Genomic DNA, 14,869 nt, shown 5'->3' with positions numbered 1-14,869 from the left:
ATATATAAAGCCACCAGGGTACCTCCTTAAGGAGACATTCCCAGACATAATCTCTCATTAGATCCAATCTCCCCCTCCGCCTCTGGCAGCTACCACAAAGCAAGTCGCCTAACGTTGGCGACACTATGATCATATAGTAGATTTTTAGCAGGACGTAGCGATCCCCCACCGCGGGGACGTGAACCCGGGTACATTGTGTGCCAATCCCGTTTCCGGATTCTCCTACGCCGCCTTGCTCTACACCTCTATGTGCTACCCCGTAGTATCTGCCGTGGTTAAAACCTCGACACCGCGGCACCTTGATCTAGCCCTATTTATTATATTTGTTTAGTTGTTTAGTTGTTTTATTGTTTGTTGTATTTTAATTTGAAAACAATCTCCGCAAACAGGCACGAACAAAACACGTCCTCCGCACGCTCAATCCGGCGCCGTTTAGGGGACGGTTTGGGGGACGCGATTGGAGATGATCGTTTTTTTTTTTTTTTTTGCGACTCAAAACCATTTCATTCATTAATCATCAGCGTTACAATCATTCAGCAAACATTCAGCTAAAAAGGAAGGATTATAGTTTATCCAAAGACTGGAGATGGTCTTAGAATCTATATTCTATACCTCTCATTTGAACTCAGTCAAGGTGTTTAACTTGACTAATTGCATGAAAAGTCATTTTAGGTTACCGTTGAAACCCTCAATGTGTGTCTGGTAATTAAGCTGATATCTGATTCGTGATGCATGCATGTCACGCTTTCAGAGTTGAGGCATAACCTCGCCCCCAACTTGAGTGGAGTCACAGTATTGCTCGTTCGTTGTCGCTTGTAATTTGTAAAGCTGTGGACGCAATTAGCAGAGTAGCATACCAGTGACTGTGAGCACCGCGATTTCAGAGCCCACGACCACCACGATGAGCAGCATGGTCCAGCTCGATCCATGGCCCGCCGATCGTTTCACCACCGGCGTCGCCTCGTCGGCGTGCGAGAGGAAAAGCTGCTGCGTGCTCCCGCGTGCTGCAAGGTCAGCTTTTTTTTGCTTCCCAAATGAAACCTACTCCTCCTCCCGTGTTTGCATCCTCCGCTGACCGCTCGCCGGTATTCCCTGGGCCGACGCCCGACGCCATTCTCCATGAAGACGACTCGTCGACCCGGCGACAAATGGGCACGTCGATCCGTCAGGATAATGAGCATCTGCTGACAAAGTTCCTCGCCTTGGATCTCATCTCAACCATAAATTAAGAAATTAAATTGGGGGCACGTCTGCATGCCCCTCGACGGCGACTCCTTCAACGAAAGGAAAATACAGTTCGCAGTCCACTCGTTTGGTCCATTCCGGCGTCTCGCACACCGCCTAGCCGCCACTTCCCGCCTCGCTGTGCTGGATCGCGACAGCCAACCAGCGTTATAAACATCTTCTTGCCTCCCCGCTGCAGCTGCCACACTCTACCGATCGAGCCCAACATGGCACGTTCGTCCCATCTCGTCGTTTCCAGCGCCACCGCTCTGCTCCTCCTCCTCCTCTTCCTGTCGTCGCACTCCTGCCGCGCGGCGAGCAGCAGCGGCAAGAACCCGACCGCCGTGGTGCTGCCGGTGCGCAAGGACGACGCGACGAGTCAGTACGTGACCGGCTTCCGGCAGCGCACGCCGCAGACGCCCGTGACTGCCGTGCTCGACCTGGGCGGCGCCACGCTCTGGGTGGACTGCGACCCCGGGTCGTACGCGTCCTCCTCCTACGCCCGCGTGCCGTGCGCGTCCAAGCCGTGCCGCCTCGCGCGGACAGGCGCCTGCGCCACCAGCTGCGTCGGCGCGCCGTCGCCCGGGTGCCTCAACGACACCTGCGGCGGGTTCCCCGAGAACACCGTCACGCGCGTCGCCACCGGGGGCAACCTCATCACCGACGTGCTGTCCGTGCCCACCACCTTCCGCCCGACGCCGGGGCCGCTGGCCGCCGTGCCGGCGTTCCTGTTCGCCTGCGGCGCCAAGTTCCTCACCGAGGGCCTCGCGTCGGGCGCCGCCGGCATGGCGTCGCTCAGCCGCGCGCGCTTCGCGCTCCCGACGCAGCTCGCCGCCACGTTCCGCTTCTCGCAGAAGTTCGCGCTCTGCCTCCCGTCGACCACGTCCGCCGGGGTCGTCGTCTTCGGGGACGCGCCCTACGCGTTCCAGCCCGGGGTGGACCTCTCCGGCTCGCTCCTCTACACGCCGCTCCTCGTCAACAACGTGAGCACCGCGGGCGTGTCCGGCAAGGGGGACAAGTCGAACGAGTACTTCATCGGCGTGACGGCGATCAAGGTGAACGGCCGCGTCGTGCCACTCAACGCCACGCTGCTGGGAATCGACAAGCAGGGCGTGGGAGGCACCAAGCTGAGCACGGTCGCGCCATACACCGTGCTGGAGAGCTCCATCCACAGGGCGGTCACCGACGCGTTCGCGGCGGAGACGGCCATGATCCCTCGCGTGGCCGCCGTGGCGCCGTTCAGGCTCTGCTTCGACGGGAGCAAGGTGGGGAGCACCCGCGTGGGCCCGGCCGTGCCGACCGTCGAGCTGGTGCTGCAGAACGAGGCCACGTCGTGGGTGGTGTTCGGGGCCAACTCGATGGTGGCCGCCAACAAGGGCGGCGCGCTCTGCCTCGGCGTGGTGGACGGCGGCCCGGCCCCGCGGACGTCGGTGGTGGTCGGCGGCCACATGATGGAGGACAACCTGCTGGAGTTCGACCTGCAACGGTCGCGCCTCGGGTTCAGCTCCTCCCTGCTGTTCCTGCAGACGACCTGCAACAACTTCCGCCTAGGCTAGGAATGGCTGCAGCCTGTACTTGTATGTACAGTACGTCCGAGTGGCAGAAGATGAAGATGTGATTTGCTTACTTCAGAATTCAACCGAAGTTTGTTTGCGTATTTCCCCCCTTGGGATTTGACTGTTTGAATAATCAATAAGTTCATGTGGCAGCTAAATGCTAATACACAGTCAGCTCAAACAGAAGATTTGCTCTGGTATTAGACGTTCAGGTCATTACAATTGGTTTGGACTTAAGTTCGGCGAGGTTGCACTATGACGGCCTAGTGAGTTTTAAAGCTCTTTCTTTCTTCAGTTTTTTTTAGCAAAATTCTTCCTTCAGATCGGCTACAATATTTCAAATGTTAAATTTGACTTTGAGGGGAACACCGCGACTGAGTTGAAATGAGAGGTATATATACTAACATGCCCATAGATTTTCAAGATTGATCTAAACCACAAGTGAACAACAGGCTGGCCTTTGGTCCGATACTCCAACACGTACGGCAATGACAGATTAGAAATCTCCTATGCGCTCTTGACACTGAAATTCAGCTTCAGTCACAGTGATTCATCCTAGTACATGCACGCACGCTCGACTTGGCTTCGGCCGAACAAACATCTTAGTCCACCTCCCTCTCTCCGCGCCCCTGAATTTCCATGTACACCACTATACCAGCAAAGAACAGTTTCAATTATGCAGACGAATAGGAGCGTACAAGTGGCTCATCAACAAGTAATTTGCGTCATTTCAATTGCCGCTATTCTTTCACATGGTAGCCAACAAGTCAAGCACAAGCCTGGAAAGTAAAAAAAAACACGAAACTGACAGGCGTTATCAATAGACAGAAGTTTAATGACCATGAAATGGGCAGTGCTATTACATAAATTTGAACCGATCGAACCAGGGTACATGATGTCAAGAACATCAAATGTTCCAAACATTCAAAAAGATCCCATGATGCAAATTACAAGATGCCAGATCATTGTTAGATCTGTGTTCTTGTAGCGTAGAGGGGAAGGCCCAGCTTGCAGCCTCCAACTCTCTGTATCTCGTTCAATCCTTCGTCGATCAGGTCTAACATTAATACACAGAATAAGATGCTATTAAGTCTTCTGCTGCTGTCTTAAATGCTGAGGCTTTGGAAAGTATCAACTCATTTGGCGGTCCAGAGCAAGCAAGAGAAGTTTAGTGCTGTGTCTGATAATGTATGCATCAAATCCTGGTTTTAGCTAGCTTACCCTTCTATATTTTCCATAGACCTTGTTTTCTGATGCAGTTGATGCAAACTGAAGAAGACTTTAGCATGCCACAGGATATACGGTTCATGGACAGATAAACCTTTACCAAATATGAAATTCACCCTACCCACTTAAACAGTTTTGCACACAGAACTACAAGCTTGCACTTTGGCCAATATACCTACCCATAGAAGTTAGTTCGTGCACATCAGCATTACATCCGGGGAGAGGAAGTAAGAAATGTAAGTTTCTGCGACTTTATATATTGCAAAGAACAAAAAAGACTTCATATGAGTACTGGAAAGAGCACGAAATAAAGCATCTACACTTAGTTCCCTACTCTGTAATGTTTGGAACTGAAAAAGTATCGAAATAATCGATATACAAAGCATAAACGGTTGGCAGAACCAGTTGAAAATTACATAGCAGGTCAAGGAACTTGGAGAACAGTACATCATCTACTATGATTCTACAGTTCAATGGGCCACTGGATGCAAGATGGAAGCTGCTAAATTACAAATTAGATGATATAATTACCGAGTACACATGTGCTACCGATGGGGGCAAATTTGTCCTCTGAAGTAGTGTTAGAATCATGGATCACAACTCCATCTATAACATTCATGGGGCTGGAAACATAATCGGCTAATCCAGACTTATATCATTCTGAAGACCATCATCCTGTTAGACAAATCCTTCAAATTTAATCTTACCCTCATATGCCTTGACAACATCTGGCACATCATCGGCATACCTCGATACAAATCTGGCCGAGAATGTCTTGGAATTGCCGAGCAATGCCCGAGGCAGCTTGATATCTGTCTGGATCCTCCCCTCCCTCATCAGTACACTCAGCACGGCGCACCTTGGGAGGATGCACTTCTCCAAGCTATAACCTAGAATGACAGGCTGTGCCATAATATCACTTATTACAAGCTTCAGATCGTCCAGCAAGAACCGGACCTTCTTTTTTATGTTCTCATCGGCGAAAAGAACTATGGTTGGCTGTATCTTGAAGGCCTTGAGCACCTCACCCTCCGGCAAACCGAAGCTCTGAAACAATTCCAGCTTCCGGCGCCATGTGCCCCTCTTAACGCTGCACATCGCACGGAAGCAGTAGAGGAAGCGCGAGTCCGAGATGCGCATACCGATCGCCTTGAGATCCTCGAAGACTTCCCTGATACGATCCGGCGACGCCATGAGCATGCCCATGTGGATGACGAGGAGTTTCGAAATGGCCTCCTCGGTCAAGCCGCATCGGCGGAGAGCTTCCACGGCTGGGCGCATGTTTTTGTCCAGGTCGGCCATGAGGGCCCGAGGGACGCGGGAGAAGGCGAGGCGGAGGTCGTCGTCGCTGCCGATGATGCCGCGGATGAACTGGATGGACGGGACGAGGTGCTTGTCGAGGCTGCGCGCGAGGAGGAAAGGCTCGCTGGCGATCTTGCGGGGCTCGAAGCCGAGGGAGGCGAAGAACTCGAGCTTGGGGCGGAGGATCCGTTCGGGATCGACGATGAGGATCGACATGGCGCCGCGCACCGTCCGGACGATGTCCGCGTCCGTGAAGCCATAGTCTCTGAGGAGGGCACGCGCGGCGTCGGCCTTGTCGCTCGAAAGGATGCGGGTCTTCTGAGTGCTGGCCGTGGCGGCGGCGGCGGCAGGGGAGAGGCCGCAGGAGATGAGGTACGAGACGGTGGCTGGGTAGAATTCAGAGTTGGGTACAGAGGAGACGGCGGTTGAGGAGTAGCTGTGGGCGAGATGAATTGCTCCAGGGATGGACTGGAGGGGGTTTGCGCCGTCGCCGGGGATCTTGCGGATGTGGAGGAGGAGCCGCCGCCGGCACAACATGACGCCGGAAGGGTTTGAGCCAGGGACGGAGTTACTCGAGGAAAAAACCAGGCCGGGCCCCGCTCTCCCAGAAGAAGAAATAAAGTTAAACGCCCAGCCCAGCCCAGCCCAGCAACAGCTACAGCGCATCCGTCCATTCCCGATTCAGTTCGTTCACGCATGGTGCTAGTTTAGGGCATCTCCAACGCCCGCGACATCAATATTTGGCAAGACCAGTGGTTAAATAGAGAAGGTTCGAGAAGGCCTATCACTTTGAGAGGTAATAATATTCTGTTAAAGGTATCCGAGTTGATAAACCCTGTGACTGGACAGTGGGACATCCCCTTGATAACGGATATCTTCAGAGAGGAGGATGCGTCTGTGATTCTATGCACGCCTCTCCGAACCGACTTTGAAGATTTCCCGGCCTGGTTCATGGATACGGGAGGAGTCTTCTCCGTCGAGATCAGCGTACAAGATGCTTGCGGCACGGAAGCGAGACAAAGTACGGATGGTTCAGAGGGATCGGGCCTGGCCAAGGAGAGTAAGGAGTTTGACTGGAAGCTACTCTGGCAGCAGGCGTGTGCGCCGAAGACAAAGCACTTCTTATGGAGATTGGCACACAATACCCTTCCGTGCAAACTAAACTTCAAGCGACGAGGTATGGAGGTGGACACCATTTGCCCGATGTGCAGACGACTAGACGAGGACGGTGGCCATATTTTCCTACACTGCACCCAGGTGAAGAAAGCATGGCGCCTCCTAGAGATGGAGGACGTGAGACTGCACCTGTGCAATTGTCCCAATGCACAGAACATGCTGATGACCATCTTTGCCATGGACGAGCAGAAACGACTGAGGACCATTGCCTTTCTATGGCAGTGGTGGACGGCGAGGAATAAGAGGAATGCTAATGACGGAGAGAAGTCTATGGAGGAAATAGTGTTCCGATCGAGGAGATGGGCGAAGGAATTCGCTGAATTCTATGCACAAAAAAGGGCCAAGGATAGACAGCCGGTGGAGGAAAGAAGTTGGACACCACCGTCGGACCAAGATATGCTTAAGATTAATGTTGATGGAGCTTTCTCGGATAACCCAAAAAGGGGGCTGGGGTTTTGTCACCGGAGATAGCGAGAGGCCAAGTGGCGGGGCGGGAGCGGGACGAATTGAGTTTCCCCGCAGTGCTGTCCATACCGAAGTTGAAGCATGTATACAGTGCTCGGCGGCGGCGGCGAACCGGGGGATGACACGCGTCCTTCCGGAATCAGATTGCCAAGTGTCGGTGAATGCCACCGAACAAAGCCGACTACGACAGATCGCCGATTGGTGTGTTAGTACGGGACACAAGAATGATGGCTAGATTGAACTTTGTTTCTAGCTCCTTCGTTTTTTCTAAGCGGGAATGTAATAAGGTGGCGCATGCGATAGCGGCGCAAGGTGTTTCGGGGGTTTATGGTGCAGGCCAGACCTGGCCAGACGTTGTTCCCGCTGATGTAATGGGTTTGGTGGCTAGCGAGTTTGCTACGCCAACAGGTTAATGGAATATAGTGTTCCATGTCAAAAAAAAAACGCCCACGACCCAAACGGGCGCGCTGGGGCCGTTCGTTTTGGGCCGTTTGGATGTTGTGCAGACACGGGGACAGCGCCAGCGTCCGCTTGTTCATTTGGATCGCACGCTCGTCCAACGCAGCGGTCACCCATTTGCCCATTTTACCTATTTTTTTGAAAAATAGGCCATTTAGCCACACATACATATAAATAATATCTAAAAAATATAGAATAATATCTAACAAATATAGAATAATATCAAATAGCATAAAATAATATCAAATAAAATGTAGCATGACGAAGAAACGAAATATACCATAGTTTGAAAAAATATAAAAATTACAAATTGAGATTGTCAACTCAATTTGGACGCTTTAGGATCTCCTTCTGCCTCTTCTCGAACCAAGCTCTCTTCGTCTCGCTCATGGTGGTCAAGTCGACGTTCATGATCAGGTTGTCCTCGGCTTTCCGTTTCAGCTCAACTTCCTTCGCCTTCAACTCCACCTCTTTGGCCCTTGCCATTGCTATGAGCTCAATTTCTTTCTCTTTGAGCTCAATTTCTCTAGCCTTGATCTTGTCTTTCACCTCCTCAATCTCAAGCTTCCTCTTTTGGACATCGAAGTAGTTCTTCTTGTCCTTTTCTTTCTTCCGGCGCCTCCTCTCATCACTCTTGTCCGTGGACACCTCTTTGTCAGCATACATCTCCTTCAAAGTGCCAACCAATTGCCTTGTGACCTCGTGGACGACTTGCACGAGAAGCGGATCTACCGCAAGGCTGCCCACCATCAAGGTCAATGACCGTGGGATCTTTAGCGGTCTTGTTGCCAGTCAAGGTGGCCATGTACCCGTCGCACCCCTCCTGGAACTTTGGGATGCCCTAGAGTTGATTCCAGCAATGAGAAAAGGCAAAGGTCTTTCCTTCATTCGTCGATTTGAAGAAATCCAAAGCTTGTCACACCTAGAGCAAAGCAAGACAACAATGACAAACATATGTGCAAATAACGAAAGAACAAGTTGAGGTTAAGAACTATACCAAGTCATTCATGCTGATGTCGCTAACGGGAATCCGCTTCACGTGATCATACGCCGCCTGGAACTTGTTGCATTCCGTTTGAATTGTTCCCAACCTATTTTGGAGGGAGAACTCGTTGCGGTCGCTCTCAAATGGCTCCTCTCCGTACCTGCAATGTTCATGGAAGTATTCATAGATCGGGCGCCAGAATGTGGTCTGATACGTCTCCAACGTATCGATAATTTCTTATGTTCCATGCCATATTATTGATGTTATCTACATGTTTTATGCACACTTTATGTCATATTCGTGCATTTTCTGGAACTAACCTATTAACAAGATGCCGAAGTGCCAGTTCCTGTTTTCGTTGTTTTTGGTTTCGTAAATCCTAGTAACGAAATATTCTCGGAATCGGACGAAATCAACGCCCGGGTTCCTATTTTTCCCGGAACCATCCGAACACCCGAGAGCCGCCGGAGGAAGCCACCGGGGGCCCACACCACACCCTGGCGCAGCCAGAGGGGGGGCCGCGCCGCCCTATGGTGTGGTGGCCCCAGGCCCCCTCCGAGGCTGCCCTTCCGCCTGTTTAAAGCTTCCGTCGCGAAAACCCTATTACGTTGGACGAAACCCACAGAAACCTTCCAGAGCCGCCGCCATCGCGAAGCCAAGATCTGGGGGACAGGAGTCTCTGTTCCGGCACCCTGCCGGAGCGGGGAAGTGCCCCCGGAAGGCTTCTCCATCGACACCACCGCCATCTTCATCAACGCCGCTTGTCTCCCATGAGGAGGGAGTAGTTCTCCATCGAGGCTCTGGGGCTGTACTGGTAGCTATGTGGTTCATCTCTCTCCTATGTACTTCAATACAATAATCTCATGAGCTGCCTTACATGATTGAGATTCATATGATGATGCTTGTAATCTAGATGTCACTATGCTAGTCAAGTGAGTTTTACTTATGTGATCTCCAGGAGACTCCTTGTCCCACGTGTGTAAAGGTGACAGTGTGTGCACCGTGTGGGTCTCTTAGGCTATATTTCACGAATACTTACTCACCGTTATGAATGGCGTAGTGAAGTGCTTATTTATATCTCTTTATGATTGCAATGTGTTTTGTATCACAATTTATCTATGTGCTACTCTAGTGATGTTATTAAAGTAGTTTTATTCATCCTGCACGGTGTAATGGTGACAGTGTGTGCATCCGTGTTAGTACTTGGCATATGCTATGATCATGATCTCTTGTAGATTGTGGAGTTAATTATCATTATGATAGTATTGATGTGATCTATTCCTCCTACATAGTGTGAAGGTGACGAGTGTGCATGTCTGTGTTAGTACTTGGTTTAGTCGTGTTGATCTTTCTTGCACTCTAAGGTTATTTAAATATGAACATTGAATTGTGGAGCTTGTTAACTCCGGCATTGAGGGTTCGTGTAATCCTACGCAATGTGTTCATCATCCAACAAGAGTGTAGAGTATGCATTTATCTATTCCGTTATGTGATCAAAGTTGAGAGTGTCCACTAGTGAAAGTCTAATCCCTAGGCCTTGTTCCTAAATATCGCTATCGCCGCTTGTTTCATCGTTTTATCTGCGTTACTATCGCTACCATATTACCACCATCAACTACACGCCGGCAAAGCTATTTTCTCGGCGCCGTTACTACTCGCTCATATATATTCATACCACCCGTATTTCACTATCTCTTCGCCGAACTAGTGCACCTATTAGGTGTGTTGGGGACACAAGAGACTTCTTGCTTTGTGGTTGCGGGGTTGCATGAGAGGGATATCTTTGACCTCTTCCTCCCCGAGTTCGATAAACCTTGGGTGATCCACTTAAGGGAAACTTGCTGCTCGTTCTACAAACCTCTGCTCTTGGAGGCCCAACACTGTCTACAAGAATAGAAGCACCCGTAGACATCAAGCACTTTTCCGGCGCCGTTGTCGGGGAGGAAAGGTAAAAAGGCACTCATACTCCGGTTCCGTGTAATGTACTTTTCCGGCACCATTGTGTTTGTGCTCGAAGCTATTTCCTTTAGATCCTCGCAATTGCATCTTTTTGTTTCTTGTTTACACTAGTTTGGCATAATGAACAACAATGAGCTTCTTATTCTATTTCCTGATTTAAAACATGGATTGTTTGATGCGAAAATTAAAAACCTATGGAATCTTATTTGCATGCTGGTAGTAATATTAGTATGAACGCTTTGAACACCATTTTTGATAATGATATAGAAAGTTCTAAGTTTGGGGAGGCTGGTTTTGATGAGCATGATCTTTTTAGTCCCCCAAGCATTGAGGAGAAAATTTACTTTGATGATGCTTTGCCTCCTATTTATGATGATTATAATGATAGTAGTCTTTTAGTACCGCTCTGTTATGGAGGATAAATTTGATTATGATTACAATATGCCTCCTATATTTGATGATGAGAATAATGATGATAGCTACTTTGTTGAATTTGCTCCCACTATTACCAATAAAATTGATTATGCTTATGTGGAGAGTAATAATTTTATGCATGAGACTCATGATAAGAATGCTTTATGTGATAGTTATATTGTTGAGTTTGCTCATGATGCTACTGAAAGTTATTATGAGAGAGGAAAATATGGTTGTAGAAATTTTCATGTTACTAAAATGCCTCTCTATGTGCTGAAATTTTTGAAGCTACACTTGTTTTATCTTCCTATGCTTGTCACTTTGCTCTTCATGAACTTGTTTATTTACAAGATTCCTATGCATAGGAAGCATGTTAGACTTAAATTTGTTTTGAATTTGCCTTTTGATGCTCTCTTTTGCTTCAACTACTATTTCTTGCGAGTGCATCATTAAAACTGCTAAGCCCATCTTAATGGCTATAAAGAAATAACTTCTTGGGAGATAACCCATGTGTTATTTTGCTACAGTACTTTGTTTTATATTTGTGTCTTGGAAGTTGTTTACTACTGTAGCAACCTCTCCTTATCTTAGTTTTATGTTTTGTTGTGCCAAGTAAAGTCTTTGATAGTAAAGTAAGTACTAGATTTGGATTACTGCGCAGTTCCAGATTTCTTTGCTGTCACGAATCTGGGTCTACCTCCCTGTAGGTAGCTCAGAAAATTAAGCCAATTTACGTAAGTGATCCCCAGATAGGTACGCAACTTTCATTCAATTTGGGCATTTTCATTTGAGCAAGTCTTGTGGCCTAATAAAATCCATCTTTACGGACTGTTCTGTTTTGACAGATTCTGCCTTTTTATTTCGCATTGCCTCTTTTGCTATGTTGGATGAATTTCTTTGATCCATTAATGTCCAAGTAGCTTTATGCAATGTCCAGAAGTGTTAAGAATGATTGTGTCACCTCTGAACATGTTAATTTTTATTGTGCACTAACCCTCTAATGAGTTGTTTCGAGTTTGGTGTGGAGGAAGTTTTCAAGGATCAAGAGAGGAGTATGATACAATATGATCAAGGAGAGTGAAAGCTCTAAGCTTGGGGATGCCCCGGTGGTTCACCCTGCATATTCTAAGAAGACTCAAGTATCTAAGCTTGGGGATGCCCAAGGCATCCCCTTCTTCATCGACAACATTATCGGGTTCCTCCCCGAAACTATATTTTTATTCCGTCACATCTTATGCACTTTGCTTGGAGCGTCGGTTTGTTTTTGTTTTTGTTTTGTTTGAATAAAATGGATCCTAGCATTCACTTTGTGGGAGAGAGACACGCTCCGCTGTAGCATATGGACAAGTATGTCCTTAGGCTCTACTCATAGTATTCATGGCGAAGTTTCTTCTTCGTTAAATTGTTATATGGTTGGAATTGGAAAATACTACATGTAGTAATTCTAAAATGTCTTGGATAATTTGATACTTGGCAATTGTTGTGCTCATGTTTAAGCTCTTGCATCATATACTTTGCACCCATTAATGAAGAAACACTTAGAGCTTGCTAATTTGGTTTGCATATTTGGTTTCTCTAGAGTCTAGATAACATCTAGTATTGAGTTTTGAACAACAAGGAAGACGGTGTAGAGTCTTATAATGTTTACAATATGTCTTTTATGTGAGTTTTGTTGCACCGTTCATCCTTGTGTTTGTTTCAAATAACCTTGCTAGCCTAAACCTTGTATCGAGAGGGAATACTTCTCATGCATCCAAAATACTTGAGCCAACCACTATGCCATTTGTGTCCACCATACCTACCTACTACATGGTATTTATCCGCCATTCCAAAGTAAATTGCTTGAGTGCTACCTTTAAAATTCCATCATTCACCTTTGCAATATATAGCTCATGGGACAAATAGCTTAAAAACTATTGTGGTATTGAATATGTACTTATGCACTTTATCTCTTATTAAGTTGCTTGTTGTGCGATAACCATGCTTCTGGGGACGCCATCAACTATTCTTTGTTGAATATCATGTGAGTTGCTATGCATGTCCGTCTTGTCTGAAGTAAGAGAGATCTACCACCTTAATGGTTGGAGCATGCATATTGTTAGAGAAGAACATTGGGCCGCTAACTAAAGTCATGATTCATGGTGGAAGTTTCAGTTTTGGACATATATCCTCAATCTCATATGAGAATAATAATTGTTGCCACATGCTTATGCATTAAAGAGGAGTCCATTATCTGTTGTCCATGTTGTCCCGGTATGGATGTCTAAGTTGAGAATAATCAAAAGCGAGAAATCCAAAATGCGAGCTTTCTCCTTAGACCTTTGTACAGGCGGCATGGAGGTACCCCATTGTGACACTTGGTTAAAACATGTGTATTGCGATGATCCGGTAGTCCAAGCTAATTAGGACAAGGTGCGGGCACTATTAGTATACTATGCATGAGGCTTGCAACTTGTAAGATATAACTTTCATAACTCATATGCTTTATTACTACCGTTGACAAAATTGTTTCATGTTTTCAAAATAAAAGCTCTAGCACAAATATAGCAATCGATGCTTTCCTCTTTGAAGGACCATTCTTTTTACCTTTATGTTGAGTCAGTTCACCTATATCTCTCCACCTCAAGAAGCAAACACTTGTGTGAACTGTGCATTGATTCCTACATACTTGCATATTGCACTTGTTATATTACTCTATGTTGACAATTATCCATGAGATATACATGTTACAAGTTGAAAGCAACCGCTGAAACTTAATCTTCCTTTGTGTTGCTTCAATGCCTTTACTTTGATTTATTGCTTTATGAGTTAACTCTTATGCAAGACTTATTGATGCTTGTCTTGAAGTACTATTCATGAAAAGTCTTTGCTTTATGATTCACTTGTTTACTCATATCCTTACCATTGTTTTGATCGCTGCATTCATTACATATGTTTACAAATAGTATGATCAAGGTTATGATGGCATGTCACTTCAGAAATTATCTTTGTTATCGTTTTACCTGCTCGGGACGAGCAGTAACTAAGCTTGGGGATGCTGATACGTCTCCGACGTATCGATAATTTCTTATGTTCCATGCCATATTATTGATGTTATCTACATGTTTTATGCACACTTTATGTCATATTCGTGCATTTTCTGGAACTAACCTATTAACAAGATGCCGAAGTGCCGGTTCCCGTTTTCTGCTGTTTTTGGTTTCGAAATCCTAGTAACGAAATATTCTCGGAATCGGACGAAATCAACGCCCAGTGTTCCTATTTTTCCCGGAACCATCCAGAACACCCGAGAGCCGCGAGGGAAGCCCGGGGGCCCCACACCACACCTGGCGCGGCCGAGAGGGGCCGCGCCGCCCTATGGTGTGGTGGCCCCGTGCCCCTCCGAGGCTGCCCTTCCGCCTATTTAAAGCCTCCGTCGCGAAAACCCTATTACGTTGGACGAAACCCACGTAAACCTTCCCGAGCCGCCGCCATCGCGAAGCCAAGATCCGGGGACAGGAGTCTCTGTTCCGGCACCTCGCCGGAGCGGGGAAGTGCCCCTGGAAGGCTTCTCCATCGACACCGCTGCCATCTCCACCGCCATCTTCATCACCGCTGCTGCTCCCATGAGGAGGGAGTAGTTCTCCATCGAGGCTCGGGGCATGTACCGGTAGCTATGTGGTTCATCTCTCTCCTATGTACTTCAATACAATAATCTCATGAGCTGCCTTACATGATTGAGATTCATATGATGATGCTTGTAATCTAGATGTCACTATGCTAGTCAAGTGAGTTTTACTTATGTGATCTCCGGAGACTCCTTGTCCCACGTGTGTAAAGGTGACGAGTGTGTGCACCCGTGTGGGTCTCTTAGGCTATATTTCACAGAATACTTACTCACTGTTATGAATGGCGTAGTGAAGTGCTTATTTATATCTCTTTTTGATTGCAATGTGTTTTGTATCACAATTTATCTATGTGCTACTCTAGTGATGTTATTAAAGTAGTTTTATTCCTCCTGCACGGTGTAATGGTGACAAGTGTGTGCATCCGTGTTAGTACTTGGCATATGCTATGATCATGATCTCTTGTAGATTGTGGAGTTAATTATCATTATGATAGT

The 14,869-nt window shown here is 47.4% G+C and overlaps 2 protein-coding genes across 2 annotated transcripts; one reads left to right on the top strand and one right to left on the bottom strand.

Moving 5' to 3' along the window:
* Positions 1–901: 901 nt before the first annotated feature.
* Positions 902–2,896, top strand: LOC124647888 (probable aspartic proteinase GIP2). Its single transcript, XM_047187746.1, has 2 exons — positions 902–1,011; positions 1,424–2,896. The coding sequence occupies exons 1-2, from the start codon at positions 902–904 to the stop codon at positions 2,778–2,780; spliced, it is 1,467 nt and encodes a 488-aa protein (XP_047043702.1). The 3' UTR covers positions 2,781–2,896.
* Positions 2,897–4,358: 1,462 nt separating this feature from the next.
* LOC124646604 (transcription termination factor MTERF15, mitochondrial-like) lies at positions 4,359–5,846 on the bottom strand. The gene has a single exon (XM_047186703.1). The coding sequence runs from the start codon at positions 5,844–5,846 to the stop codon at positions 4,686–4,688; it is 1,161 nt and encodes a 386-aa protein (XP_047042659.1). The 3' UTR covers positions 4,359–4,685.
* Between the last annotated feature and the right edge of the window lie 9,023 nt (positions 5,847–14,869).

This window comes from Lolium rigidum, chromosome 4, assembly GCF_022539505.1.
Source record: "Lolium rigidum isolate FL_2022 chromosome 4, APGP_CSIRO_Lrig_0.1, whole genome shotgun sequence".
Lineage (NCBI taxonomy): Eukaryota > Viridiplantae > Streptophyta > Magnoliopsida > Poales > Poaceae > Lolium > Lolium rigidum.
This window is presented reverse-complemented; position numbering and strand designations above follow the sequence as displayed.

Excerpts from the sequence above, each read along its gene's own strand:
- LOC124647888 (XM_047187746.1), top strand. The coding sequence starts at position 902 with ATGAGCAGCATGGTCCAGCTCGATCCATGGCCCGCCGATCGTTTCACC. Across the intron at positions 1,012-1,423 it reads GTGCTCCCGCGTGCTGCAAG|CTGCCACACTCTACCGATCG; the intron begins GTCAGCTTTTTT and ends TCCCCGCTGCAG.
- LOC124646604 (XM_047186703.1), bottom strand. The coding sequence starts at position 5,846 with ATGTTGTGCCGGCGGCGGCTCCTCCTCCACATCCGCAAGATCCCCGGC.